The 27,041-nt window shown below is 54.0% G+C and overlaps 1 protein-coding gene across 2 annotated transcripts; it reads right to left on the bottom strand.

Annotated features, from left to right (window-relative positions):
- CRBN (cereblon) lies at positions 1 to 26,265 on the bottom strand. 2 transcript variants are annotated; one of them, XM_073645047.1, is made up of 11 exons: positions 26,142 to 26,265; positions 20,501 to 20,604; positions 19,113 to 19,315; positions 18,220 to 18,369; positions 16,586 to 16,751; positions 14,903 to 14,965; positions 14,718 to 14,802; positions 13,309 to 13,424; positions 13,165 to 13,229; positions 12,953 to 13,084; positions 1 to 1,179 (listed from the first exon to the last, which is right to left on the bottom strand). In XM_073645047.1, exons 2-11 carry the CDS (start codon positions 20,576 to 20,578, stop codon positions 993 to 995), a joined length of 1,245 nt encoding a protein of 414 aa, XP_073501148.1. In that variant the 5' UTR covers positions 20,579 to 20,604; positions 26,142 to 26,265; the 3' UTR covers positions 1 to 992. The 2 variants fall into 2 exon arrangements, with proteins under 2 accessions (XP_073501148.1, XP_073501147.1); XM_073645046.1 differs by having other exon boundaries at positions 26,070 to 26,230.
- Positions 26,266 to 27,041: the final 776 nt, after the last annotated feature.

Raw genomic sequence — 27,041 nt, 5'->3', positions numbered from 1 at the left:
GGATTTTCCAGTTTTATATAATTACAGCTTAATCAATGCATATAAGTTTTACAACTTTCTCATAAATTCTCTACTTTCAAGATCTCTGCTTGCTGTCAGTGGCATGAAACATTTCTTTAGTTCTAATGATTCTTGCAGCTGAGGGTTTGTTACATTGTATCCAGTGCAGGCAATCCTCTGATCTGAACACTGTGGCAGTACAGATCTCTCCTGTCCTGAGTGCTACAATGTATCGGTCCAGGCTGTTTCCATTCACTGACAGCCGGTAGAGATCTCGCGAAGTAATGTATATTCGGATTTTCCTTGATGATTAGAATTTATTCACAGACGGATTTATGCACAGGGTCCGGGCGCGCAGGGTTGGGGCTCACTGGTGACCGGGCGCGCAGGGTTGGGGCTCACTGGTGACCGGGCGTGCAGGGTTGGGGCTCACTGGTGACCGGGCGCGCAGGGTTGGGGCTCACTGGTGACCGGGCGCGCAGGGTTGGGGCTCACTGGTGACTGGGCCCGCAGGGTTGGGGCTCACTGGTGACGGGGCGCGCAGGGTTGGGGCTCACTGGTGACCGAGCCCGCAGGGTTGGGGCTCACTGGTGACCGGGCCCGCAGGGTTGGGGCTCACCGGTGACCGGGTGCGCAGGGTTGGGGCTCACTGGTGACCGGGCGCGCAGGGTTGGGGCTCACTGGTGACCGGGCGCGCAGGGTTGGGGCTCACTAGTGACTGGGCCCGCAGGGTTGGGGCTCACTGGTGACCGGGCCGTTGCGCTTGACTCATGACGGCCGTTTATCGCTGTGCCGGACCGGTCCGGTCGCTATCACAATATTTGTGTCTATGAGCAGAGCAGGTAAAGTATCAGACAGAAGTGCGCGGTGCAGACAGCGGTGCGGCTCCAGGACACCGGGCCCCCTGCTCCATATCTGTGGCCAGGTCCTTGGGTCACATGCAGGGGCTGCACCACCCCACTCTATAGATCCACAGCAGCGCGGTGCGTCCATCACAGGCACAGGAGAGGGGACTGGTCCTGCCTCTCCTCCTCCTCTTCTGGCACTGGGATTCGAGGTTGCAGAGCAGAACGCGTCAGGCCCCAGAATCTCGGCGGGGACAGATCCTTCCGCACGGCGGTGAACTTCCAGCCCATGTGGCTGCGGCACGCTCTGCACTGCGCGATTGTCCATGCGTATCTGCACGGGGAGAAAAAGAAAAGGCTGATGCAGAGTGACGGATACATGCGGGACCGTGGGGCTTCTACCTCTAGTATATGTAGAAAATAGGCTATGACACCTGATAATCCAGAATATCTGATAATCCAGAGCCCAACATATTCCTTGTGCTGCAGGGCAGGAGCTGGTACATGAGGATGTACAGTGGTGTGAAAAGTGTTTGCCCCCTTCCTGATTTCTTATTCTTTTCCATGTTTGTCACTTCAATATTTCAGATCACAAAACAAATGTAAATATTAGACAAAGATAACACAAGTAATCACAAAATGCAGTTTGTTAAATGAAGGTCTTTATTATTAAGGGAAAAAGAAATCCAAACCTACAGGGTCCTGTGTGAAAAAGTGATTGCCCCTTAAACATTAATTGTGGTTTATGTATCACATCTTTGGGAAGCTGAGTACAATTTCCCTAGCCACACACAGGCCGGATTACTGCCACATCTGTTCTCAATCAAGAAATCACTTAAATAGGACCTGCCTGACAAAGTGGAGTAGACCAAAAGATCCTCAAAAGCTAGACATCATGCTGCGATCCAAAGACATTCAGAAACAAAGTAATTGGGATCTATCAGTCTGGAAAAGGTTATAAAGTAATTTCTAAAGCTTTAAGAGTCCAGCGAACCACAGTGAGAGCCATTATCCACAAATAGCGAAAACATGGAACAGTGGTGAACCTTCCCAGGAGTGGTCGGCCGACCAAAATTACCCCAAGAGCGCAGCGACGACTCATCCAAGAGGTCACAAAAGACCCCAAAACATCATCCAAAGAACTGCAGGCCTCAGTTAAGGTCAGTGTTCATGACTCCACCATAAGAAGCAGACTGGGCAAAAATGGCAGCAATGAGTTCCAAGACAAAAAAAACACTGCTGAGCAAAAAGAACATAAAGGCTCATCTCAATTTTGCCAGAAAACATCTTGATAATCGCCAAGACTTTTGGGAGAATACTCTGTGGACTGACGAGACAAAAGTTGAGCTTTTAGGACGGTGTATGTCCCATTACATCTGGTGTAGAAGTAACACTGCATTTCAGAAAAGGAACATCATACCAACAGTAAAATATGGTGGTGGTAGTGTGATGGTCTGGGGCTGTTTTGCTGCTTCAGGACCTGGAAGACTTGCTGTGGTAACTGGAACCATGAATTCTGCTGTCTACCAAAAAATCCTGAAGGAGAATCTCCGGCCATCTGTTCATGACCTCAATCTGAAGCGCACGAGGGTTATGTAGCAGAACAATGATCCAAAACACACCAGCAAGTCCACCTCTGAATGGCTTAAGACTTTGGAGTGGCCTAGTCAAAGTCCTGACCTTAATCCGATTGAGATGCTGTGGCCGGACCTTAAACAGGCGGTTCATGCTCGGAAACCTCCAATGTGGCTGAATTACAACAATTGGGCAAAGATGAGCAGCCAAAATTCCTCCAGAGCGTTGTAAAGACTCTTTGCCGTTATCACAAACGCTTGATTGCAGTTGTTGCTGCTGAGGGCTCAACCAGTTATTAGGTTTAGGGGGCAATCACTTTATCACACAGGACCCTGTAGGTTTGGATTTCTTTTCCCCTTCATAATAAAGACCTTCATTTATAAACTGCATTTTGTGGCTTCTTGTGTTATCTTTCTCTAATATTTACATAAGAAATCAGGAGGGGGACAAACACTTTCACATCACTGTATATACAGAGTCCATTCACCAGGGGTCAGAAACCTGTTGTAAAACTAACAACTCCCAGCATTTCCCCAAAGCCACAAGCTGTCAGGACATGCTGGGAGTTGTAGTTTCACAACAGCTGGAGAGGATGTAGATTACTGTGCCATACACATTAGATAACAGTGCCCAACCAAAGAAAGGCAGAGACAGAGGGTCAAGGAGGGCAGAGGGTCCCAGAGGAAGGAGGAGGCCAGAGACTAGAGGGTCCCGGAGGAAGGAGGGCAGAGACTAGAGGGTCCCGGAGGAAGGAGGGCAGAGACTAGAGGGTCCCGGAGGAAGGAGGGCAGAGACTAGAGGGTCCCGGAGGAAGGAGGGCAGAGACTAGAGGGTCCCGGAGGAAGGAGGGCAGAGACTAGAGGGTCCCGGAGGAAGGAGGGCAGAGACTAGAGGGTCCCGGAGGAGGGAGGGCAGAGACAGAGGGTCAAGGAGGGCAGAGGGTCCCAGAGGAAGGAGGAGGCCAGAGATAGAGGGTCCCGGAGGAAGGAGGGCAGAGACTAGAGGGTCCCGGAGGAAGGAGGGCAGAGACAGAGGGTCAAGGAGGGCAGAGGGTCCCAGAGGAAGGAGGAGGCCAGAGATAGAGGGTCCCGGAGGAAGGAGGGCAGAGACTAGAGGGTCCCGGAGGAGGGAGGGCAGAGACAGAGGGTCAAGGAGGGCAGAGGGTCCCAGAGGAAGGAGGAGGCCAGAGACAGAGGGTCCCGGAGGAAGGAGGGCAGAGACTAGAGGGTCCCAGAGGAAAGAGGGCAGAGACTAGAAGGTCCCGGAGGAAGGAGGGCAGAGACTAGAGGGTCCCGGAGGAAGGAGGGCAGAGACTAGAGGGTCCCGGAGGAAGGAGGGCAGAGACTAGAGGGTCCCGGAGGAAGGAGGGCAGAGACTAGAGGGTCCCGGAGGAAGGAGGGCAGAGACTAGAGGGTCCCGGAGGAAGGAGGGCAGAGACTAGAGGGTCCCGGAGGAAGGAGGGCAGAGACTAGAGGGTCCTGGAGGAAGGAGGGCAGAGACTAGAGGGTCCCGGAGGAAGGAGGGCAGAGACTAGAGGGTCCCGGAGGAAGGAGGGCAGAGACTAGAGGGTCCCGGAGGAAGGAGGGCAGAGACAGAGGGTCAAGGAGGGCAGAGGGTCCCAGAGGAAGGAGGAGGCCAGAGACAGAGGGTCCCGGAGGAAGGAGGGCAGAGACTAGAGGGTCCCGGAGGAGGGAGGGCAGAGACAGAGGGTCCCGGAGGAGGGAGGGCAGAGACAGAGGGTCAAGGAGGGCAGAGGGTCCCAGAGGAAGGAGGAGGCCAGAGACAGAGGGTCCCGGAGGAAGGAGGGCAGAGACTAGAGGGTCCCAGAGGAAAGAGGGCAGAGACTAGAGGGTCCCGGAGGAAGGAGGGCAGAGACTAGAGGGTCCCGGAGGAAGGAGGGCAGAGACTAGAGGGTCCCGGAGGAAGGAGGGCAGAGACTAGAGGGTCCCGGAGGAAGGAGGGCAGAGACTAGAGGGTCCCGGAGGAAGGAGGGCAGAGACTAGAGGGTCCCGGAGGAAGGAGGGCAGAGACTAGAGGGTCCCGGAGGAAGGAGGGCAGAGACTAGAGGGTCCCGGAGGAAGGAGGGCAGAGACTAGAGGGTCCCGGAGGAAGGAGGGCAGAGACTAGAGGGTCCCGGAGGAAGGAGGGCAGAGACTAGAGGGTCCCGGAGGAAGGAGGGCAGAGACTAGAGGGTCCCGGAGGAAGGAGGGCAGAGACTAGAGGGTCCCGGAGGAAGGAGGGCAGAGACTAGAGGGTCCCGGAGGAAGGAGGGCAGAGACTAGAGGGTCCCGGAGGAAGGAGGGCAGAGACAGAGGGTCAAGGAGGGCAGAGGGTCCCAGAGGAAGGAGGAGGCCAGAGACAGAGGGTCCCGGAGGAAGGAGGGCAGAGACTAGAGGGTCCCGGAGGAGGGAGGGCAGAGACAGAGGGTCAAGGAGGGCAGAGGGTCCCAGAGGAAGGAGGAGGCCAGAGACAGAGGGTCCCGGAGGAAGGAGGGCAGAGACTAGAGGGTCCCGGAGGAAGGAGGGCAGAGACTAGAGGGTCCCGGAGGAAGGAGGGCAGAGACTAGAGGGTCCCGGAGGAAGGAGGGCAGAGACTAGAGGGTCCCGGAGGAAGGAGGGCAGAGACTAGAGGGTCCCGGAGGAGGGAGGGCAGAGACAGAGGGTCAAGGAGGGCAGAGGGTCCCAGAGGAAGGAGGAGGCCAGAGACAGAGGGTCCCGGAGGAAGGAGGGCAGAGACTAGAGGGTCCCGGAGGAAGGAGGGCAGAGACTAGAGGGTCCCGGAGGAAGGAGGGCAGAGACTAGAGGGTCCCGGAGGAAGGAGGGCAGAGACTAGAGGGTCCCGGAGGAAGGAGGGCAGAGACTAGAGGGTCCCGGAGGAAGGAGGGCAGAGACTAGAGGGTCCCGGAGGAAGGAGGGCAGAGACTAGAGGGTCCCGGAGGAGGGAGGGCAGAGACAGAGGGTCCCGGAGGAAGGAGGGCAGAGACAGAGGGTCCCGGAGGAAGGAGGGCAGAGACAGAGGGTCCCGGAGGAAGGAGGGCAGAGACAGAGGGTCCCGGAGGAGGGAGGGCAGAGACAGAGGGTCCCGGAGGAAGGAGGGCAGAGACTAGAGGGTCCCGGAGGAAGGAGGGCAGAGACTAGAGGGTCCCGGAGGAAGGAGGGCAGAGACTAGAGGGTCCCGGAGGAAGGAGGGCAGAGACTAGAGGGTCCCGGAGGAAGGAGGGCAGAGACTAGAGGGTCCCGGAGGAAGGAGGGCAGAGACAGAGGGTCCCGGAGGAGGGAGGGCAGAGACAGAGGGTCAAGGAGGGCAGAGGGTCCCAGAGGAAGGAGGAGGCCAGAGACAGAGGGTCCCGGAGGAAGGAGGGCAGAGACTAGAGGGTCCCGGAGGAGGGAGGGCAGAGACTAGAGGGTCCCGGAGGAGGGAGGGCAGAGACAGAGGGTCAAGGAGGGCAGAGGGTCCCAGAGGAAGGAGGAGGCCAGAGACAGAGGGTCCCGGAGGAGGGAGGGCAGAGACAGAGGGTCAAGGAGGGCAGAGGGTCCCAGAGGAAGGAGGAGGCCAGAGACAGAGGGTCCCGGAGGAAGGAGGGCAGAGACTAGAGGGTCCCGGAGGAAGGAGGGCAGAGACTAGAGGGTCCCGGAGGAAGGAGGGCAGAGACTAGAGGGTCCCGGAGGAAGGAGGGCAGAGACTAGAGGGTCCCGGAGGAAGGAGGGCAGAGACTAGAGGGTCCCGGAGGAAGGAGGGCAGAGACTAGAGGGTCCCGGAGGAAGGAGGGCAGAGACTAGAGGGTCCCGGAGGAAGGAGGGCAGAGACTAGAGGGTCCCGGAGGAAGGAGGGCAGAGACTAGAGGGTCCCGGAGGAAGGAGGGCAGAGACTAGAGGGTCCCGGAGGAAGGAGGGCAGAGACTAGAGGGTCCCGGAGGAAGGAGGGCAGAGACTAGAGGGTCCCGGAGGAAGGAGGGCAGAGACTAGAGGGTCCCGGAGGAAGGAGGGCAGAGACTAGAGGGTCCCGGAGGAAGGAGGGCAGAGACTAGAGGGTCCCGGAGGAAGGAGGGCAGAGACTAGAGGGTCCCGGAGGAGGGAGGGCAGAGACAGAGGGTCCCGGAGGAAGGAGGGCAGAGACAGAGGGTCCCGGAGGAAGGAGGGCAGAGACAGAGGGTCCCGGAGGAAGGAGGGCAGAGACAGAGGGTCCCGGAGGAAGGAGGGCAGAGACAGAGGGTCCCGGAGGAGGGAGGGCAGAGACAGAGGGTCCCGGAGGAGGGAGGGCAGAGACAGAGGGTCCCGGAGGAGGGAGGGCAGAGACAGAGGAGTCTGGCATACATATATACACACATCCATTGGCGGCTGTGCAGACCCGGACGCGAGCGTTCACACTATCAGCCGCAGTGACCGCATGGTAACGACCCTCAGTGATTTCATACGTGGCACAAAAAAAAACACCATGGCGGAAACATTTGTCCCCCCCTTAAAATAATAAAGTGATATCAATGCACTTTCTGTAACCTCCAGCAATAAACGAGCTCTCATGTCGACTGCAGCGATGTTAATAAATTCTCAGGGGATGAAAACACACCCTGATGCTTCTCACAAGTGAGGGTTTGTTACACTGACATCCTATGTGGACTGTCTATATTGTATCTACATTGATAAATTGTAACAAACAGGACAGGAGACACCTGTACTACAGCTGCATTCATCTCCCAGAGGATCTGCGTGCCATTCAGCATTCATCCACCAGGTGGCACCACACTCTTATTTCTATCCGAACTAAAGACTCTCCTGCAGCCGGTACTTGGGGAATGATGGGAGTTGTAGTTTTACAAATGGATCCGCCTGGTGCATCAGCGACTGATACCACCATGTCCATGGGCGAGTTATAAATTCACACCGACCTTTTCTATATTCACTGTGACTATAACCTGGGAGACATTAATGGGGTCCTCTGCAATGGAGGGTTTAGATATTCGCGTGCTCAGCCCACCTGTGGTAGTCAAGAGCTATGCCTGTGGGAACCGATACCCTCCACTATCAGTATATATACACTGCTCAAAAATATAAAGGGAACACTTATACACCAGAAGATAACTCCAAGTAAATGAAACTTCTGTGAAATCAAACTGTCCACTTAGGAAGCAACACTGATTGACAATCAATTTCACATGCTGTTGTGCAAATGGAATAGACAATAGATGAAATTATTGGCAATTATCAAGACCCCCTCAATAAAGGAATGGTTCTGCAGGTGGGGACCACAGACCACATCTCAGTACCAATGCTTTCTGGCTGATGTTTTGGTCACTTTTGAATGTTGGTTGTGCTTTCACACTCGTGGTAGCATGAGACGGACTCTACAACCCACAGAAGTTGCTCAGGTAGTGCAGCTCATCCAGGATGGCACATCAATGCGAGCTGTGGCAAGAAGGTTTGCTGTGCCTGTCAGCATAGAGTCCAGAGGCTGGAGGCGCTACCAGGAGACAGGCCAGTACACCAGGAGACGTGGAGGGGGCCGTAGGAGGGCAACAACCTAGCAGCAGGACCGCTACCTCCGCCTTTGTGCAAGGAGGAACAGGAGGAGCACTGCCAGAGCCCTGGAAAATGACCTCCAGCAGGCCACAAATGTGCATGTGTCTGCACAAACGGTTAGAAACCGACTCCATGAGGGTGGTATGAGGGCCCGACGTCCACAGATGGGGGTTGTGCTCACAGCCCAACACCGTGCAGGACGCTTGGCATTTGCTACAGAACACCAGGATTGGCAAAGTGGCCACTGGCGCCCTGTGCTCTTCACAGATGAAAGCAGGTTCACACTGAGCACATGTGACAGACGTGACAGAGTCTGGAGACGCCATGGAGAGCGATCTGCTGCCTGCAACATCCTTCACCATGACCGGCTTGGCAGTGGGTCAGTAATGGTGTGGGGTGGCATTTCTTTGGCGGACCGCACAGCCCTCCATGTGCTCGCCAGAGGTAGCCTGACTGCCATTAGGTACCGAGATGAGATCCTCAGACCCCTTGTGAGACCATATGCTGGTGCGGTTGGCCCTGGGTTCCTCCTAATGCAGGACAATGCCAGACCTCATGTGGCTGGAGTGTGTCAGCAGTTCCTGCAAGATGAAGGCATTGAAGCTATGAACTGGCCGCCCGTTCCCCAGACCTGAATCCGATTGAGCACATCTGGGACATCATGTCTCGCTCCATCCAGCAACGTCACGTTGCACCACAGACTGTCCAGGAGTTGGCGGATGCTTTAGTCCAGGTCTGGGAGGAGATCCCACAGGAGACCATCCGCACCCTCATCAGGAGCATGCCCAGGCGTTGTAGGGAGGTCATACGGGCACGTGGAGGCCACACACAATACTCAGCCTCATCAGGAGCATGTCCAGGCGTTGTAGGGAGGTCATACAGGCACGTGGAGGCCACACACAATACTCAGCCTCATCAGGAGCATGCCCATTCGTTGTAGGGAGGTCATACAGGCACGTGGAGGCCACACACAATACTCAGCCTCATCAGGAGCATGCCCAGGCATTGTAGGGAGGTCATACAGGCACGTGGAGGCCACACACAATACTCAGCCTCATCAGGAGCATGCCCAGGCGTTGTAGGGAGGTCATACAGGCACGTGGAGGCCACACACAATACTCAGCCTCATCAGGAGCATGCCCAGGCGTTGTAGGGAGGTCATACAGGCACGTGGAGGCCATACACAATACTCAGCCTCATCAGGAGCATGCCCAGGCGTTGTAGGGAGGTCATACAGGCACGTGGAGGCCACACACTATACTCAGCCTCATCAGGAGCATGCCCAGGCATTGTAGGGAGGTCATACAGGCACGTGGAGGCCACACACAATACTCAGCCTCATCAGGAGCATGCCCAGGCGTTGTAGGAAGGTCATACAGGCACGTGGAGGCTACACACAATACTCAGCCTCATCAGGAGCATGCCCAGGCGTTGTAGGGAGGTCATACAGGCACGTCGAGGCCACACACAATACTCAGCCTCATCAGGAGCATGCCCAGGCGTTGTAGGGAGGTCATACAGGCACGTGGAGGCCACACACAGTACTCAGCCTCATCAGGAGCATGCCCAGGCATTGTAGGGAGGTCATACAGGCACGTGGAGGCCACACACAATACTCAGCCTCATCAGGAGCATGCCCAGGCGTTGTAGGGAGGTCATACAGGCACGTGGAGGCCACACACAATACTCAGCCTCATCAGGAGCATGCCCAGGCGTTGTAGGGAGGTCATACAGGCACGTGGAGGCCATACACAATACTCAGCCTCATCAGGAGCATGCCCAGGCGTTGTAGGGAGGTCATACAGGCACGTGGAGGCCACACACTATACTCAGCCTCATCAGGAGCATGCCCAGGCATTGTAGGGAGGTCATACAGGCACGTGGAGGCCACACACAATACTCAGCCTCATCAGGAGCATGCCCAGGCATTGTAGGGAGGTCATACAGGCACGTGGAGGCCACACACAATACTCACCCTCATCAGGAGCATGCCCAGGTGTTGTAGGGAGGTCATACAGGCACGTGGAGGCCACACACAATACTCAGCCTCATCAGGAGAATGCCCAGGCGTTGTATGGAGGTCATACAGGCACGTGGAGGCCACACACAATACTCAGCCTCATCAGGAGCATACCCAGGCGTTGTAGGGAGGTCATACAGGCACGTGGAGGCCACACACAATACTCAGCCTCATCAGGAGAATGCCCAGGCGTTGTATGGAGGTCATACAGGCACGTGGAGGCCACACACAATACTCAGCCTCATCAGGAGCATGCCCAGGCGTTGTAGGGAGGTCATACAGGCACGTGGAGGCCACACACAATACTCAGCCTCATCAGGAGAATGCCCAGGCGTTGTATGGAGGTCATACAGGCACGTGGAGGCCACACACAATACTCAGCCTCACCAGGAGCATGCCCAGGCGTTGTAGGGAGGTCATACATGCACGTGGAGGCCACACACAATACTCAGCCTCATCAGGAGCATGCCCAGGCGTTGTAGGGAGGTCATACAGGCACGTGGAGGCCACACACAATACTCAGCCTCATCAGGAGCATGCCCAGGCGTTGTAGGGAGGTCATACAGGTACGTGGAGGCCACACACAAAACTCAGCCTCATCAGGAGCATGCCCAGGCGTTGTAAGGAGGTCATACAGGCACGTGGAGGCCACACACTATACTCAGCCTCATCAGGAGCATGCCCAGGCATTGTAGGGAGGTCATACAGGCACATGGAGGCCACACACAATACTCAGCCTCATCAGGAGCATGCCCAGGCGTTGTAGGGAGGTCATACAGGTACGTGGAGGCCACACACAAAACTCAGCCTCATCAGGAGCATGCCCAGGCGTTGTAAGGAGGTCATACAGGCACGTGGAGGCCACACACTATACTCAGCCTCACCAGGAGCATGCCCAGGCGTTGTAGGGAGGTCATACATGCACGTGGAGGCCACACACAAAACTCAGCCTCATCAGGAGCATGCCCAGGCGTTGTAGGGAGGTCATACAGGCACATGGAGGCCACACACTATACTCAGCCTCACCAGGAGCATGCCCAGGCGTTGTAGGGAGGTCATACAGGCACGTGGAGGCCACACACAAAACTCAGCCTCATCAGGAGCATGCCCAGGCATTGTAGGGAGGTCATACAGGCACGTGGAGGCCACACACTATACTCAGCCTCACCAGGAGCATGCCCAGGCGTTGTAGGGAGGTCATACAGGCACGTGGAGGCCACACACAATACTCAGCCTCATCAGGAGCATGCCCAGGCATTGTAGGGAGGTCATACAGGTACGTGGAGGCCACACACAAAACTCAGCCTCATCAGGAGCATGCCCAGGCGTTGTAAGGAGGTCATACAGGCACGTGGAGGCCACACACAAAACTCAGCCTCATCAGGAGCATGCCCAGGCATTGTAGGGAGGTCATACAGGTACGTGGAGGCCACACACAAAACTCAGCCTCATCAGGAGCATGCCCAGGCGTTGTAAGGAGGTCATACAGGCACGTGGAGGCCACACACTATACTCAGCCTCACCAGGAGCATGCCCAGGCGTTGTAGGGAGGTCATACATGCACGTGGAGGCCACACACAAAACTCAGCCTCATCAGGAGCATGCCCAGGCATTGTAGGGAGGTCATACAGGCACGTGGAGGCCACACACTATACTCAGCCTCACCAGCATGCCCAGGCGTTGTAGGGAGGTCATACAGGCACGTGGAGGCCACACACAATACTCAGCCTCATCAGGAGCATGCCCAGGCGTTGTAGGGAGTTCATACAGGCACGTGGAGGCCACACACAATACTCAGCCTCATCAGGAGCATGCCCAGGCATTGTAGGGAGGTCATACAGGTACGTGGAGGCCACACACAAAACTCAGCCTCATCAGGAGCATGCCCAGGCGTTGTAGGGAGGTCATACAGGCACGTGGAGGCCACACACAATACTCAGCCTCATCAGGAGCATGCCCAGGCGTTGTAGGGAGGTCATACAGGCACGTGGAGGCCACACACAATACTCAGCCTCATCAGGAGCATGCCCAGGCGTTGTAGGGAGGACATACAGGCACGTGGAGGCCACACACAATCCTCAGCCTCATCAGGAGCATGCCCAGGCGTTGTAGGGAGGTCATACAGGCACGTGGAGGCCACACACAATACTCAGCCTCATCAGGAGCATGCCCAGGCGTTGTAGGGAGGTCATACAGGCACGTGGAGGCCACACACAATACTCAGCCTCATCAGGAGCATGCCCAGGCGTTGTAGGGAGGTCTTACTGGCACGTGGAGGCCACACACAATACTCAGCCTCATCAGGAGCATGCCCAGGCGTTGTAGGGAGGTCATACAGGCACGTGGAGGCCACACACAATCCTCAGCCTCATCAGGAGCATGCCCAGGCGTTGTAGGGAGGTCATACAGGCACGTGGAGGCCACACACAATACTGAGCCTCATCAGGAGCATGCCCAGGCGTTGTAGGGAGGTCATACAGGCACGTGGAGGCCACACACAATACTCAGCCTCATCAGGAGCATGCCCAGGCGTTGTAGGGAGGTCATACAGGCACGTGGAGGCCACACACAATACTGAGCCTCATCAGGAGCATGCCCAGGCGTTGTAGGGAGGTCATACAGGCACGTGGAGGCCACACACAATACTCAGCCTCATTTTGACTTGTTTTAAGGACATTACATCACAGTTGGATCAGCCTGTAGTGAGTTTTTCCACTTTAATTTTGGGGGTGACTCCAAATCCAGGCCTCCATTGGTTAATAAATGTGATTTCCATTGATGATTTTTGTGTGATTTTGTTGTCAGCACATTCAGCTTTGTACAGAACAAAGTATTCAATGAGAAGATTTCATTCATTCAGATCTAGGAGGGGGGATTTCAGGGGTCCCTTTATTTTTTTGAGCAGTGTAGTAAGAAAGGGGAGAAATCTAGGTGTCAGCCCCGGGGGGCCCGTCCATTCTGGGCACAGAGTCCCTGTCACGTTGCGGCCCACTCACCCTGGGAACCAGCTGTTCTCTATGGATGCGCGGCCCACCAGGCTCAGGTTTAAGGCTTTGTAGACGGTCAGGGTCTCGTGTACGTATCCGTGCGGGTTCACATAGGCGGCCATGGGGCCACAGAGCGAGAGGCTGCAAGAGAGGCGGCAGAGGGAGACTATAGGTAAATCCGCGGAGGCTTCTGTCACGGCCGCCCGCTCGCCCCCGCTCACCTGAAGATCTCATTCTTGGTTGTGATCTCCGTATCGTGACAGTGTTTACAGCAGAGAGACGTGCACTGGAACGAGAGAGGGGCAGGGGGTCACCACGGGGGGCACGGTGGTGATCGGGGTGGGCATTCAATCGCCGGGACTCACTTTGCTCATGATGTCCAGCTCGCAGCGCAGCCGCTGGATGGCGTTTCCGATCTTCAGCAGCTGGATGCGCAGCGTGTCGTCGATGGGCAGGCAGGCCGCCACTCGGTAGGAGAAATCTGACCGAAAAAAAGAGGGAGACAAATAAATAAAATCAGCTGCTGAGGAATAAAGACGAGCAAGTGCTCAAATATCAGAGAAAACGACATCTAGTCCTACACTCCAATCACATCCAGAGCTGCATTCACAGTTCTGCTGGCTTTCAGTTAGCTCTCAGGCTGCTTCCACCTGCGGCTGCATTGTATGCTCCAGGGAGCGGTGCAGTATGCGGCTTATTCATGCACTTGTAAAAAAAATTTCCTTTTATATTTTGATTTTTACAAACACGAATAAACCAAATACGTTCTTTATATTTCAATTTCTTAAACTTTTGATTAGAGGAATAAGGGACGGCCTCCCCTAGAGGAAATAAGGGACGGCCTCCCCTAGAGGAAATAAGGGACGGCCTCCCCTAGAGGAAATAAGTGACGGCCTCCCCTAGAGGAAATAAGGGACGGCCTCCCCTAGAGGAAATAAGTGACGGCCTCCCCTAGAGGAAATAAGGGACGGCCTCCCCTAGAGAAATAAGGGACGGCCTCCCCTAGAGGAATAAGGGACGGCCTCCCCTAGAGGAAATAAGGGACGGCCTCCCCTAGAGGAAATAAGGGACGGCCTCCCCTAGAGGAATAAGGGACGGCCTCCCTAGAGGAAATAAGTGACGGCCTCCCCTAGAGGAAATAAGGGACGGCCTCCCCTAGAGGAAATAAGTGACGGCCTCCCCTAGAGGAAATAAGGGACGGCCTCCCCTAGAGGAAATAAGTGACGGCCTCCCCTAGAGGAAATAAGGGACGGCCTCCCCTAGAGAAATAAGGGACGGCCTCCCCTAGAGGAATAAGGGACGGCCTCCCCTAGAGGAAATAAGGGACGGCCTCCCCTAGAGGAAATAAGGGACGGCCTCCCCTAGAGAAATAAGGGACGGCCTCCCCTAGAGGAAATAAGGGACGGCCTCCCCTAGAGGAAATAAGGGACGGCCTCCCCTAGAGGAAATAAGGGACGGCCTCCCCTAGAGAAATAAGGGACGGCCTCCCCTAGAGGAAATAAGGGACGGCCTCCCCTAGAGGAAATAAGTGACGGCCTCCCCTAGAGGAATAAGTGACGGCCTCCCTAGAGGAATAAGTGACGGCCTCCCTAGAGGAATAAGTGACGGCCTCCCTAGAGGAATAAGGGACGGCCTCCCTAGAGGAATAAGGGACGGCCTCCCTAGAGGAATAAGGGACGGCCTCCCCTAGAGGGAATAAGGGACGGCCTCCCCTAGAGGAATAAGTGACGGCCTCCCTAGAGGAATAAGTGACGGCCTCCCCCCCACCTCTCACCTATAGGATTAGCCGGCAGGGAATCGTCCCGCAGATTCTCGTCCCATTCGTGCAGCTGTCGCTTCACTCGCTCCATGAGAGAATCCTGATGACAGATCACCGCAGGTTATTATCGGTGCCGTTCCCCGACCACCTCCCCGGCGCCATCACAAAACCCGACCGCAGAGCTGACAATCTGTACTCACAGCGTCGTACAAGGCGTACAGCCACGACGGCCAGGACGTCAAATTGGCACCAAAGAACTTTCTCTGAAACAAATGAAAAATATGGAAAAAAAAAAACAAAACATTAAAATGGACAAAAAAAGGAAGAAGCTCAAAACAATTTCTGAAAGTTCATCCCAATAAGTCCTGAGAAATGAAGCAACTTTGCAAAAGATCTCTAGTAAAACTTTCCTTCAATTCTGTTACCACAGCGCCTCTGCCAACCGATGTGTCTCCATAGTAACAGACTACAAACAGGCCGCACGTTGTCAGATCCTGCAGTTGTCGGCCAATGGGAAACACAAAAAAATGATAAGAAAGGGATAAGTAGTTACCGTAAATTTAATTGGTGATCATTTTACCAAAGGAAAGATCTGAGAAATCTCATCTCTGCCCTGTGATGAAAAAGCCAATAAACGACCAACTTGGCTCCATTGTAAGTTTACAGAGCGGGATTACAGGAAGAAGACCCCGGGGAGAAGACAAAGGTGGGTTATTGCCGCTTCTGCCTTCTCTAATGCTCAGCTAGCGCCGCGCTACGTACAGAAGCGTCGGCTCTAGGATCTTGTGATCACACGATCATTAGGTCTCTGCTGAGCAAACCCCGATCAGCCCTGCCGGAACGCGGTTTCCCCTGTAACTGAACCTCCTATGGACGCCCCAGTTGCAGTGTGAAAAATTAGCAATTTAAAACATATATATGTTTCTCCGAGATCTCTGATGATCACTTTAGAGACAAACTATGTAAAAAAAAAAAAAAAAAGTTATATGTGCTGTATATATTCAGAAGTTATGTGATGCCAAATGTGAACAGTAAATACGATAAAAAAAAAATTCTAAAGCTAAAAAATTGCTTTTTTATATATATTTTTGTGGGGAAAAAAAAAATTACAACAGCGCAAAAAAAATTATAATTTCACAAAATGAAATGTCATGCAGCGATAAAAAATAAATTAATATATTTATGGCTGCTTACATGAGAAGGAAATATAGCCGAAAACTGGCCTGTCCCTAAAGGGGTTAAGGAAGACAGAAGGTGAAGATCCAGAAGCAGATGAAGGAGATCCAAGGGCTCATTAATCAGGAAGGCACCGGAGCTTGGGGGGCAGGGAACCTACAACCCCACTGGAAGAACCTCCTGATCTAGAGCTGCAACATCGGCATCACCTAAAAAGGGACAGCAATCCGGCCAGACCAGCGTGGTCCTATGCTAGGACCCCCGCCCCCGGGGGAAACGCCCGGCCCCTCGCCCCGGTGCACAACCTCCGGTCAGCAGGCGAGTATAAATGAGCTGTTTTTTTTTTTTTTTTTTTTTTACATATTCCATCCTATGGACAACCCCTTTAAGCAGAGGTAGCAGCCCTGAGGAGGGATACGTGCACTGCAGGACTACTCGACGGTCACATTAGCTGCAGTCCCTGCTGCTCCACCTTCGCGGCTGTACAAGGTCAAGAGGAAACTACTGAAGGAGGCGAGCGCTGTCTTACTATCTCCTCGGGCTCCCTGTCCACGTCCACTCTCACGGTTGCGGTCATGGGTGAAGGAAAAGTTTCTGAATATGATTTTGCAAAGTTCTTCCATTTCTTTTTTTTTATTATTCTAGGTATCTTGGGACTAATAAAAACTTTTTTTTTTCAGAGGTGGAATCCGAGCAGCATCCCTCACCCTGCGGTACTTGTGCAGCCACTCACTGCTGTTCTGGGGGCTCCGGGGGCCGAGGGTTTTACTGCACGGGACCACTTGATGGCGACTCTGAGAATCCAGCAGCACGGACGTCATTGGACATGGCAGGACCCTCTCCGGTAAGATCTGCACCCGAGCAAGCAGGATCCTGGGGGGGGGGGCAAAGACTCAATTAACGTGAAATTTCCCATAGCAAGCCCGGGGCCACTACAGGCCAGCTCCTCGCCCAGGGGCCGCTGCAGGCCCGTCACCGTGCCCAGGGGCCGCTGCAGGCCCGTCACCGTGCCCAGGGGCCGCTGCAGGCCCGTCACCGTGCCCAGGGGCCGCTGCAGGCCCGTCACCGTGCCCAGGGGCCGCTGCAGGCCCGTCACCGTGCCCAGAACCGCTGCAGGCCCGTCACCGTGCCCAGAACCGCTGCAGGCCCGTCACCGTGCCCAGAACCGCTGCAGGCCCGTCACCGTGCCCAGAACCGCTGCAGGCCCGTCACCGTGCCCAGAACCGCTGCAGGCCCGTCACCGTGCCCAGAACCGCTGCAGGCCCGTCACCGTGCCCAGAACCGCTGCAGGCCCGTCACCGTGCCCAGAACCGCTACAGGCCCGTCACCGTGCCCAGAACCGCTACAGGCCCGTCACCGTGCCCAGAACCGCTACAGGCCCGTCACCGTGCCCAGAACCGCTACAGGCCCGTCACCGTCCCCAGAACCGCTACAGGCCGGCCCCACACCCCGGGACCGCTACAGGGCCGTCACCGTGCCAAAACCACTGCAGGCCGGCCCCACGCCCCGGGACCGCTACAGGGCCGCCACCGTGCCCAGACCCACTACAGGCCGGCTCCACTACAGGCCCGTCACCGTGCCCAGAACCATTACAGGCCGGCTCCACTACAGGCCCGTCACCGTGCCCAGAACCGCTACAGGCCCGTCACCGTGCCCAGAACCGCTACAGGCCCGTCACCGTCCCCAGAACCGCTACAGGCCGGCCCCACACCCCGGGACCGCTACAGGGCCGTCACCGTGCCAAAACCACTGCAGGCCGGCCCCACGCCCCGGGACCGCTACAGGGCCGCCACCGTGCCCAGACCCACTACAGGCCGGCTCCACTACAGGCCCGTCACCGTGCCCAGAACCGCTACAGGCCCGTCACCGTGCCCAGAACCGCTACAGGCCCGTCACCGTGCCCAGAACCGCTACAGGCCCGTCACCGTGCCCAGAACCGCTACAGGCCCGTCACCGTGCCCAGAACCGCTACAGGCCGGCCCCACACCCCGGGACCACTACAGGGCCGTCACCGTGCCCAGAACCATTACAGGCCGGCTCCACGCCCAGGGGCCACTACATCACCACCATGCCCTGGGACAACTGTACAGGGCCGCCACTGTGCCCAGAACAACTACAGGCCGAATTTGCACCCGGGGCCACTACAGGCCGGCTCCACACCACGGGATTGAATCACCCACTTGTGCCATCACCAGATCTGCAAAAGAGCACTATCGGAGCGGGGACGTCCCTGGACAGCCGGCAGACGCCCCCTCTCCCCAGCAGAGATCACACCTTCCAGGGAAGAGCTGTCGGCACGGAGGTTACTTTGCCATTTTTTGCCCGTTTCTCCCCCTCTCACCCATCTGCCTGGGTTCTCATTTCCAGCACTTGGAATCGCTGCCGTCCGATGGCTTTCACCTTCACCGTCTCGATGCCGTACTCCTGCTCCTCGCGATACGCGTAGATTTCTGCAGTCGTTCCGAAGCGAGCGTCCCTCTGCAGACCCTCACTGCAATATAAAATGTACAGAAATGGTTAACGCTCCCACCGTGATGTTGCTGCCGATTATACATGGATATTCCTTTCATCAAACACCAACAAGAGGCAATAGATGCCGACTATACTCGGGGTGAGGCGAGTGTCATACAACCTACACCCGGCTGTAACTGTAGTGACCGGAGCTGCAGTTTAACCCCTTTGATCCCACAGTCAATTGTGACATCGAAGTGGATAAACAGGTGGTCCGTATCCCCCCACTCCCACCCACTATGCACAATGTGGTGCTTATGTGTCGTCAGAGCAGCCACAGGCTCGATGAAGGGCAGGACGGCCGTCTGTGAACCCCCTCATGGCAGATCTCAAAGTCTACTGTATCCTCCTGTACTGCAGGACTAAGAAATATAGGTTAAAAAATAATAGGAAAATTCTAAAAGTTTTAATCCCTCACTCACTTATTACATAACAAAAAAATGTAAAGAAAAAAAAAGGGGTATCATCAGGTCAGTAAAAGTTAAAAAAATTATATATAAAAGTTTTAATTAGTTTCCCACTTGTTAAAAAAAAAGAAAAATAAGAGGAAAAAATAAATACTCATAATCATCACTGCTGTAAATTTGTAAAAATATTACAGAATTTATTCTGTAGTTATCGCCAATAATAATAAAAAAAAATAAAAAATAAAAAAAAAAACACACTCCTGGTCTTGAAGGGGTTAAAGGGCTTTATACTGTATATACCGTATACCTGACGCACCTATAGGCCAGCACTGCGAAGGTCCTGTCCCGCTGGATGAGGCCGCGCACCATGCTGACCTCCTGCGGCCTGGAGAGGTGCAGCGGCAGCGTCTGGCCCGGGATTAGCATCACCTGGATGTGCGGCAGCACCGGGATCAGCTGGCAGCTGTCGTCGTCGTGCAGCGTCCTCCCATGGAATTCCTCCATGTCCACACCCAGGTACTGCGGGGGAAGAGGAGACACACTGCGGTCACTACAGAGGGGCACGGACGACCTCGTGGGGGGCAGGAGAGCTGCAACTCCTCCATTATTCACCATCAGGATCTCTGCTTGCTGTCACTTAATGAGAACATTATCTTTATAAGTCCAGAGGTGGCAAAACGCTTCTCACAGCTGAGGGGTCTTACAGCCCGGACCCCAGACTTCTATCACTGCACCGATACATAGTAACAGACTATGAGGCGAGGGGTGCACAACGTTATCTGGCGGGGGCCGCGCGGTCACTGTGCTGATTCGAGGGGCTGCAAAACATTCACTTTTGACAGTAGTTTAGGGGTTAAACAGCAGAGTTCTCACCGAGTCATTGAACCGCACAAGACGTAGAAACGAGTCGCAAAAGGCGGAATTGTGGATTTTCTACCATTTCACAGAAGTAGAATGTTATGTTCCCGTTTTTCAGCGCATTTTATGGTAAAGTGAACGACGACAGGCTGATAACAGAGAGCGACGGCTGCTGGAGGAAGAAGAGGGAACAAATGAAAGAGCAAAAACTAAACCTGGCAGTGATGGGACGAGGTTAAAGGGATTGTCCACAGAGGGCCGGAGAGAAGGCTGCCGAATAATGCTGTCACCAGTCACCTGACCCTGCAGCCAATCAGTGGCCTCGGAGGTCAGCTGACTTCCCCCTGGCCATTAGGTGGATGCGGTGCGGAGTCGAGGGGTTAACGCCCTGCAGAGGCAGATACACCAGCGAGGTCCGCGCGCCTGGATACTGAACACGGAGATGGAGGCACTACGATGAGCTCCAGTAGGGGGCGCTACACCACGGCCCTGAACGCAGCGATAGCCTCCTGCTCCCCATCTCCAGGACGTCCCGTCCGCTCGCCCCAATGTTGTAAAGTGCAGTTGTGGGTGGAGCTATGCGATGCCCCGCCCACGCGGTATTCACACCGGCACGGGCAGGTGCAGGACCGGCCGCAGTCCCGTCCATCAGACCCGACAGTGGCTGCAGCAGGATCCCCCGGCCCACACTACATACAACTGCACCAAACCCTCCGCTGTGACAGCGACCCGTTACGATTTTCGGCCTCTGGATATAAAAATTTTAAAAAAGTGAAATAAATAATTCCATTCACTGACAAGAAGCAGAGATCATGTAAGTAAGTGCCCCCCCCCCGCGGTACGCACGGCGTGAGACGTCGGCAGGCTGGTGTCGAAGTTGATGATGTTGGGCGCTTCCTGGTCTCCGCCATCAGGATCCTCCATCTCTACGTCATCGTCCTCTTCGCTTTCTGTTGGGGGAGAAGATGATTAATCTCAAGAGACATTTACACCAGAAGTCGCCACACGGTACCATGGCAACGAGAAAGTGGGGCAAAGCATGATGGGAAAAACAGCCCCATGTCCCCTGCAGGAATAAGTAACAACTAGTGTTGAGCATTCCGATACTGAAATATCGGGTATCGGCCGATATTCGCGGTATCGGAATTCCGATACTTAATTCCGATACTTTTACAATATCGAATACCGGAATCGGAAGTTCCCATAATGCCTGCGCTCTGCAGTGTCTCTGAAGGATGACAAGCTGGATGGCAGTTCTCAGCTGAGATCCAGCCTGTCATCAGAATGCCATCCCAGCGTGGGAGAATTCTCCTGATCGTTTAAAAGCCGGCGGGCGGTAAAAAGCCGTCGGCTTTTAAACAATCACACAGCCCCATACTGCTTCCCCGCAGCCTCCGACCCCGATCCTCCGCTCCCCTCACCACCTCCCATCCCGATCGTAAGTTAGGACCGGGCGGGGAGCGCAGCACCAAGGAGCGGGGAGCGAAGGACCCGGGCGGGGAAGCCGGCAGTGAAAAGACTTCACCGCCGGCTTTCCCGTTCTGTGCTGCGCTTTCCCGCCGGTTATTTCAAATGAACAGCTGAGGTATCAGGTGATGCCGATCAGCTGTTCATTTGAAGTCGCCGCGGTGCCCTCAGAGGGTTCATGTGAGTTCATGCTTGACTGCATTGCATGAACTCACATGAACTTTCCCATGGTCGCACAGGTCAGCCTCACCTCCCAGACCCGTCATGATTGGTGTGTGTGGGTGTCTGTGCGGGTGTGCGCGGTGTCTGTGCGATGTCTGCGGTGTCTGTGCGATGTCTGCGGGTGTGTGCGGTGTCTGTGCGATGTCTGCGAGTGTGTGCAGGTGTGCGCGGTGTCTGTGCGATGTCTGCGGGTGTGCGCGGTGTCTGCGGTGTCTGTGCGATGTCTGCGGTGTCTGTGCGGGTGTGCGCGGTGTCTGTGCGGGTGTGCGCGGTGTCTGTGCGGGTGTGCGCGGTGTCTGTGCGGGTGTGCGCGGTGTCTGTGCGGGTGTGTGCGGTGTCTGTGCGGGTGTGCGCGGTGTCTGTGCAATGACTGCGGTATCTGTGCAATGACTGCGGTGTCTGTGCGGGTGTGCGCGGTGTCTGTGCGGGTGTGCGCGGTGTCTGTGCGATGTCTGCGGGTGTGTGCGTGCAGGCAGACATAGGCCGATGTGACACTACTACTCCCATTGGCCTATGTCTGTCCCCCGTCCACTCCTGCCAGCAGGATCAGCTCGATGGGAGCAGTAGTTCCCATCAGCCTGATCCTGCTATTTAAATTGCCCTACTGTGTCCCCAATAAATGTTAAATACATGTCATTGGTGGCCAGTGGTTACCTACAATAAATTAGTTCATACATTACCTGTCCCCGCCGATCGCCACCTAAAATAAAGTAAAAAATAAAAAACTACACCTATACTCACCTAGACACCTAATTCCCCGAAGCCATCGATCTCCTGTAATAAAATATAAAATAATAAACCACAACCTTATCCTTACCCCTCCGTAGTAGTCCACGAGTGTCCCACGAAGATCTCCAGCTTAGAGCAGCCACATAGAATGTGACCGCTCTGAACCGCTGCCGCCGCTAGAATGACGGGGCCGTAAAGCAGCACCGTCATTGCATAAGCGGGTTCGCCGGAGTTCAGGCAGCGCTGCTCCGGTTAGCTGCTTTACGGCCCTGCTGTATCGTGAGAAATTCCCACGGTACAGCAGTGCCGTAAAGGAGGTCTCCGGAGCTGCGCTGCCTGTATGCACTCCGGTGACCTCAGTCAGTGGCTCCTGCTGCCGGGAGCGGACGTGTTCCCGGCAGTGTGAGCTTACAGCAGCCATGCACAGCTGTCACCATCTCCAGATGTGACAGCTGTGCATGGGAGATCAGCGCAGGAACGTGGACAGGTAACTATTTTTAGTAAACTAAGAATTCAATAAAATTGTGTGTTTTATTTCCAATAAATTATTTTTTTCTGGGTGTTTGTGTTTTTTATTTTCAACACTTTGTAGGTTAGTAATGGGGGTGTCTTATAGACGCCCATCATTACTAACCTGGGCTTCATGGCAGCTGGCGCTGACATGAACCCCACCACTATTACCCCACTGCCACCGCACCAGGGCAGCGTGGAAGAGCGAGGCTAAGTGCCAGAGTTGGCGCATCCTATGAATGCGCCATTTCTGGGGCGGCTGACGGCTGGTGTTTCTAGCCTGGGAGGGGGCCAATATTCATGGCACCCTTCCTGGGCTATTAATATCAGCCCCCAGCTGTCTGCCTAGCCTTTGCTAGCTATTAAAATAGGGGGGACCCCACGTCATTTTTTTGGGGGGGTCCCCCATTTTAATAGCTAGTAAAGGCTAGGTATTCAGCTGGGGGCTGATATTAGTAGTCTGGGAAGCTCCGTGGGTATTACCCCCTTCCCAGGCTTCAAACATCTGCCCCAGCCGTCTGCTTAACCTCCGCTAGAGACTAAAATTATAGGGGATCCCACGCCAATTTTTTTTTTAAATAAATCCTTTATTTTAACACTAAATTACATTTGAGGAGTTAATAAAGATGCAGTCCCTAAATTATTATTTATTTTTTAATTAATTTTTCCCAAAAATTTTGACGTGGGCTTTGCCATATTTTTGTATGCCAGCCAGGTACAGCATCCAGCTTCTATGAACGCGCCATTTTCCGGGGCGGCTGCGGACTGCAATTTGCAGCGGGTGGGGCCCAGAAAGCTTGGTCCTCCCTGCGCTGCAGATTCCAGCCCCCAGCTGCCTAGTTGTACCTGGCTGGACACAAAAATAGGGAGAAGCCCCACGTATTTTTTTTTTAAATTATTTCATGAAATATTTTTTTTTAAAAAGGGCTTCCCCATATTGTTGTGTCCAGCCAGGTACAAATAGGCAGCTGGTGGTTGGGGGCAGCCCGTTCCTGCCTGCTGTACCTGGCTGGACACAAATATAGTGCGAAGCCTCACGTCAATTTTTTTTTAATTATTTCAGGAAATTCATGAAATAATTAAAAAAAAAAATATGTGGGGCTTCGCCTTATTTTTGTGTCCAGCCAGGTACAACTAGGCAGCTGGGGGCTGGAATCTGCAGCGCAGGGAGGACCAAGCTTTCTGGGCCCCACCCGCTGCAAATTGCAGTCCGCAGCCGCCCCGGAAAATGGCGCGTTCATAGAAGCGCCATCTTCTGGCGCTGTACCCAACTCATCCAGGGCCCTGGTGCGGTGGCTCACTGGGTAATAAAGGGGTTAAGGCCAGCTTGGCATTATCAGCTGGCCCTAAGCCCGAAATTCATGGGGTCACGCCAATATTAGACATGACCGCCATGAATTTCTAGTAAAGTATGTAAAAAAAACACAACACCCAGAAAAAAGTCCTTTAATTGAAATAAACACACAATTCTTTATTGTTCTAAATTAAACTATACTTACCATCACGCCCATTCCAGCTGAAGCCAACGATCTCCTGCAATAAAAGAAAAATAATAAACCAACCTCATCCTTACCTTCCCATGGTTCCCAGGACGGCTTCAGCTCTGCTACATCGAGATGACAGGCTGGACCGCAGCAGAACGCTGCCATCCAGCCTGTCATCCCGCGGACACTGAGAAGCGCAGGCATGCTTGCGCTCCTCAGTGTCTCTCTGTGACGTCATCCAGATGAGCCGAGTTCATGTCCAATGAACTCAGCTCACCTCATGCACGTCACTGACAGCGTGGGAAGATTCTCACGCTGAAGAGCTGAGTGCAGGAGAATTCTCCCACGCTGTCAGTGACGTGCATGAGGTGAGCTGAGTTCATTGTCGGCTCATCTGGATGCCGTCACAGCGAGACACTGAGGAGCGCAAGCATGCCTGCGCTTCTCAGTGTCTGCGGGATGACAGGCTGGATGGCAGCGTTCTGCTGCGGTCCAGCCTGTCATCTCGATGTAGCAGAGCTGAAGCTGTCCTGGGAAAAAAACATGGAAAGGTAAGGATGAGGTTGCTTTATTATTTTTCTTTTATTGCAGGAGATTGTTGGCTTCAGCTGGAATGAGCATGATGGTAAGTATAGTTTAATTTAGAACAATAAAGAATTGTGTGTTTATTTCAATTAAAGGACTTTATTCTGGGTGTTTGTGTTTTTTTTTTTTAACTTTGACTATGGGGTTAGTAATGGGGGTGTCTTATAGACGCCTCTCCATTACTAACCTGGGCTTGATGTCAGCTGGCATTATAAGCTGACATCAACCCCAGCCCTATTACCCCACTGCCACCGCTACAGGGCAGTGGGAAGAGCGAGGCTAAGTGCCAGAATTGGCGCATCCTATGGATGCGCCATTTCTGGGGCGGCTGACGGCTGGTGTTTCTAGCCTGGGAGGGGGCCAATATTCATGGCACCCTTCCTGGGCTATTAATATCAGCCCCCAGCTGTCTGCCTAGCCTTTGCTAGCTATTAAATTAGGGGGGATCCCACGTCATTTTTTGGGGGGGGGTCCCCCATTTTAATAGCTAGTAAAGGCTAGGTATTCAGCTGGGGGCTGATATTAGTAGCCTGGGAAGCTCCGTGGGTATTACCCCCTTCCCAGGCTTCAAACATCTGCCCCAGCTGTCTGCTTAACCTCCGCTAGAGACTAAAATTAAGGGGAACCCCACGCCAATTTTTTTTTTTAATAAATCCTTTATTTTAACACTAAATGACAAGTACAGTAACCAACACTATCACTGTACTTCATATATATATGTGACTGACATGTTTCTATCTATCTAATCTATGTGTGATTCTCTATTCCTTCTATTCTAAATTGTTGGGTACCGCTGCTGAATTGCCGGCCGGCTTTTTTAAAGAGACGGTGCACGAAAACACTAATATTTTTTTTAATAAATCCTTTACACTAAATGACAAGTACAGTAAGCAACACTGTCACTGTACTTCATATATATGTGACTGACATGTTTCTATCTATCTAATCTATGTGTGATTCTCTATTCTTTCTGTTGTAAATTGTCGGGTACCGGTGTATGCCGCTGATGAATTGCCGGCTTTTCGCTTAATACATTCTACATTAGTTGTTTTCCTTCATGTAGAATTAACCTACAAGGAAAGAAAGGGTTTATTTTCATTCCGATATTTGTGTCCCATTGACTTGCATTGGTTTCCGGTATCGGAATCGGCGATATCCGATACTTTTTGAGTATCGGTCCGATCCAATCCGATATTTCCTGATATCGGAAGGTATCGCTCAACACTAGTAACAACCAGTAAGAATCCAGGTAACATTTTACTAGTGAAGGTTTGAAAATGAAAGCAGCGTTCTGATAGGCTGCCAGCACTGCACCATCTGTAGCCGAGGAGCAGGACGCGGTGCATTATGGGAAGCAGTACAAACACAAGAGACGTGACAGCGGCGGCGCCCTCCTCCGTGACCGTGTGATACGTTACCGGGGATGAGCTGCAGCTGGTTGCCCATGTTATTTACACCGGGATCGCCCTCCTCTTCCTCATCCGCCATACCTGTTTACCAGCGGTGCATGCTGGGAGCCAGGGAAGCGCAGACACCCAATGAGACCACGCCCCCTGTCAGTTCTCCGGATCACGCCCCCGACAGAGGTGATTGGTTAATAGTAAGCCACGCCCGCAGTGTCCTGTGCACATGGCAACGGCAAACTAGAAGGACGCGGAATCCAAAGCCAGAGGCGGGACTACAACTCCCAGCATCACCCGGGAACGCAGCGGATCAGTCATAAGCATCCAGCAGCACATTACTGAGAAGAGGGAAACCAGGACTGCGATCATCATCAGGCGAATGTGCCCACAAAATACAGCCGCCACATCCTCTATGCTAGAGCCCCCCACAGCTCCTCTAATAGACCCCCACATCCCCATAACAGAGCCCCCCACAGCTCCTCTAATAGACCCCCCCACAGCCCCTATAATAGAGCCCACACAGCTCCTATAATAGACCCCCACAGCCCCTCTAATAGAGCCCCCCACAGCCCCTCTAATAGAGCCCCCCACAGCCCCTCTAATAGAGCCCCCCACAGCCCCTCTAATAGAACCCCCACAGCCCCTCTAATAGATACTCCCACAGCCCCATTAATAGAGCCTGCCACAGCCCCTATAATAGAGCTCCTCACATCCTATATAATAGAGCTCCTCACAGCCCCTATAATAGAGCCCGCCACATACACTATAATAGACCCCTCCACAGTCCCTATAATAGACCCCTCCGCAGCCCCTATAATAGACCCCTCCGCAGCCCCTATAATAGACCCCTCCGCAGCCCCTATAATAGACCCCTCCGCAGTCACTATAATAGACCCCTCCACAGTCCCTATAATAGACCCCTCCACAGTCCCTATAATAGACCCCTCCACAGTCCCTATAATAGACCCCTCCACAGTCCCTATAATA

The sequence above is a fragment of the Phyllobates terribilis genome, unplaced genomic scaffold, assembly GCF_046119375.1.
Source record: "Phyllobates terribilis strain yellow unplaced genomic scaffold, ASM4611937v1 Scaffold_8__6_contigs__length_399053987, whole genome shotgun sequence".
Lineage (NCBI taxonomy): Eukaryota > Metazoa > Chordata > Amphibia > Anura > Dendrobatidae > Phyllobates > Phyllobates terribilis.
This window is presented reverse-complemented; position numbering and strand designations above follow the sequence as displayed.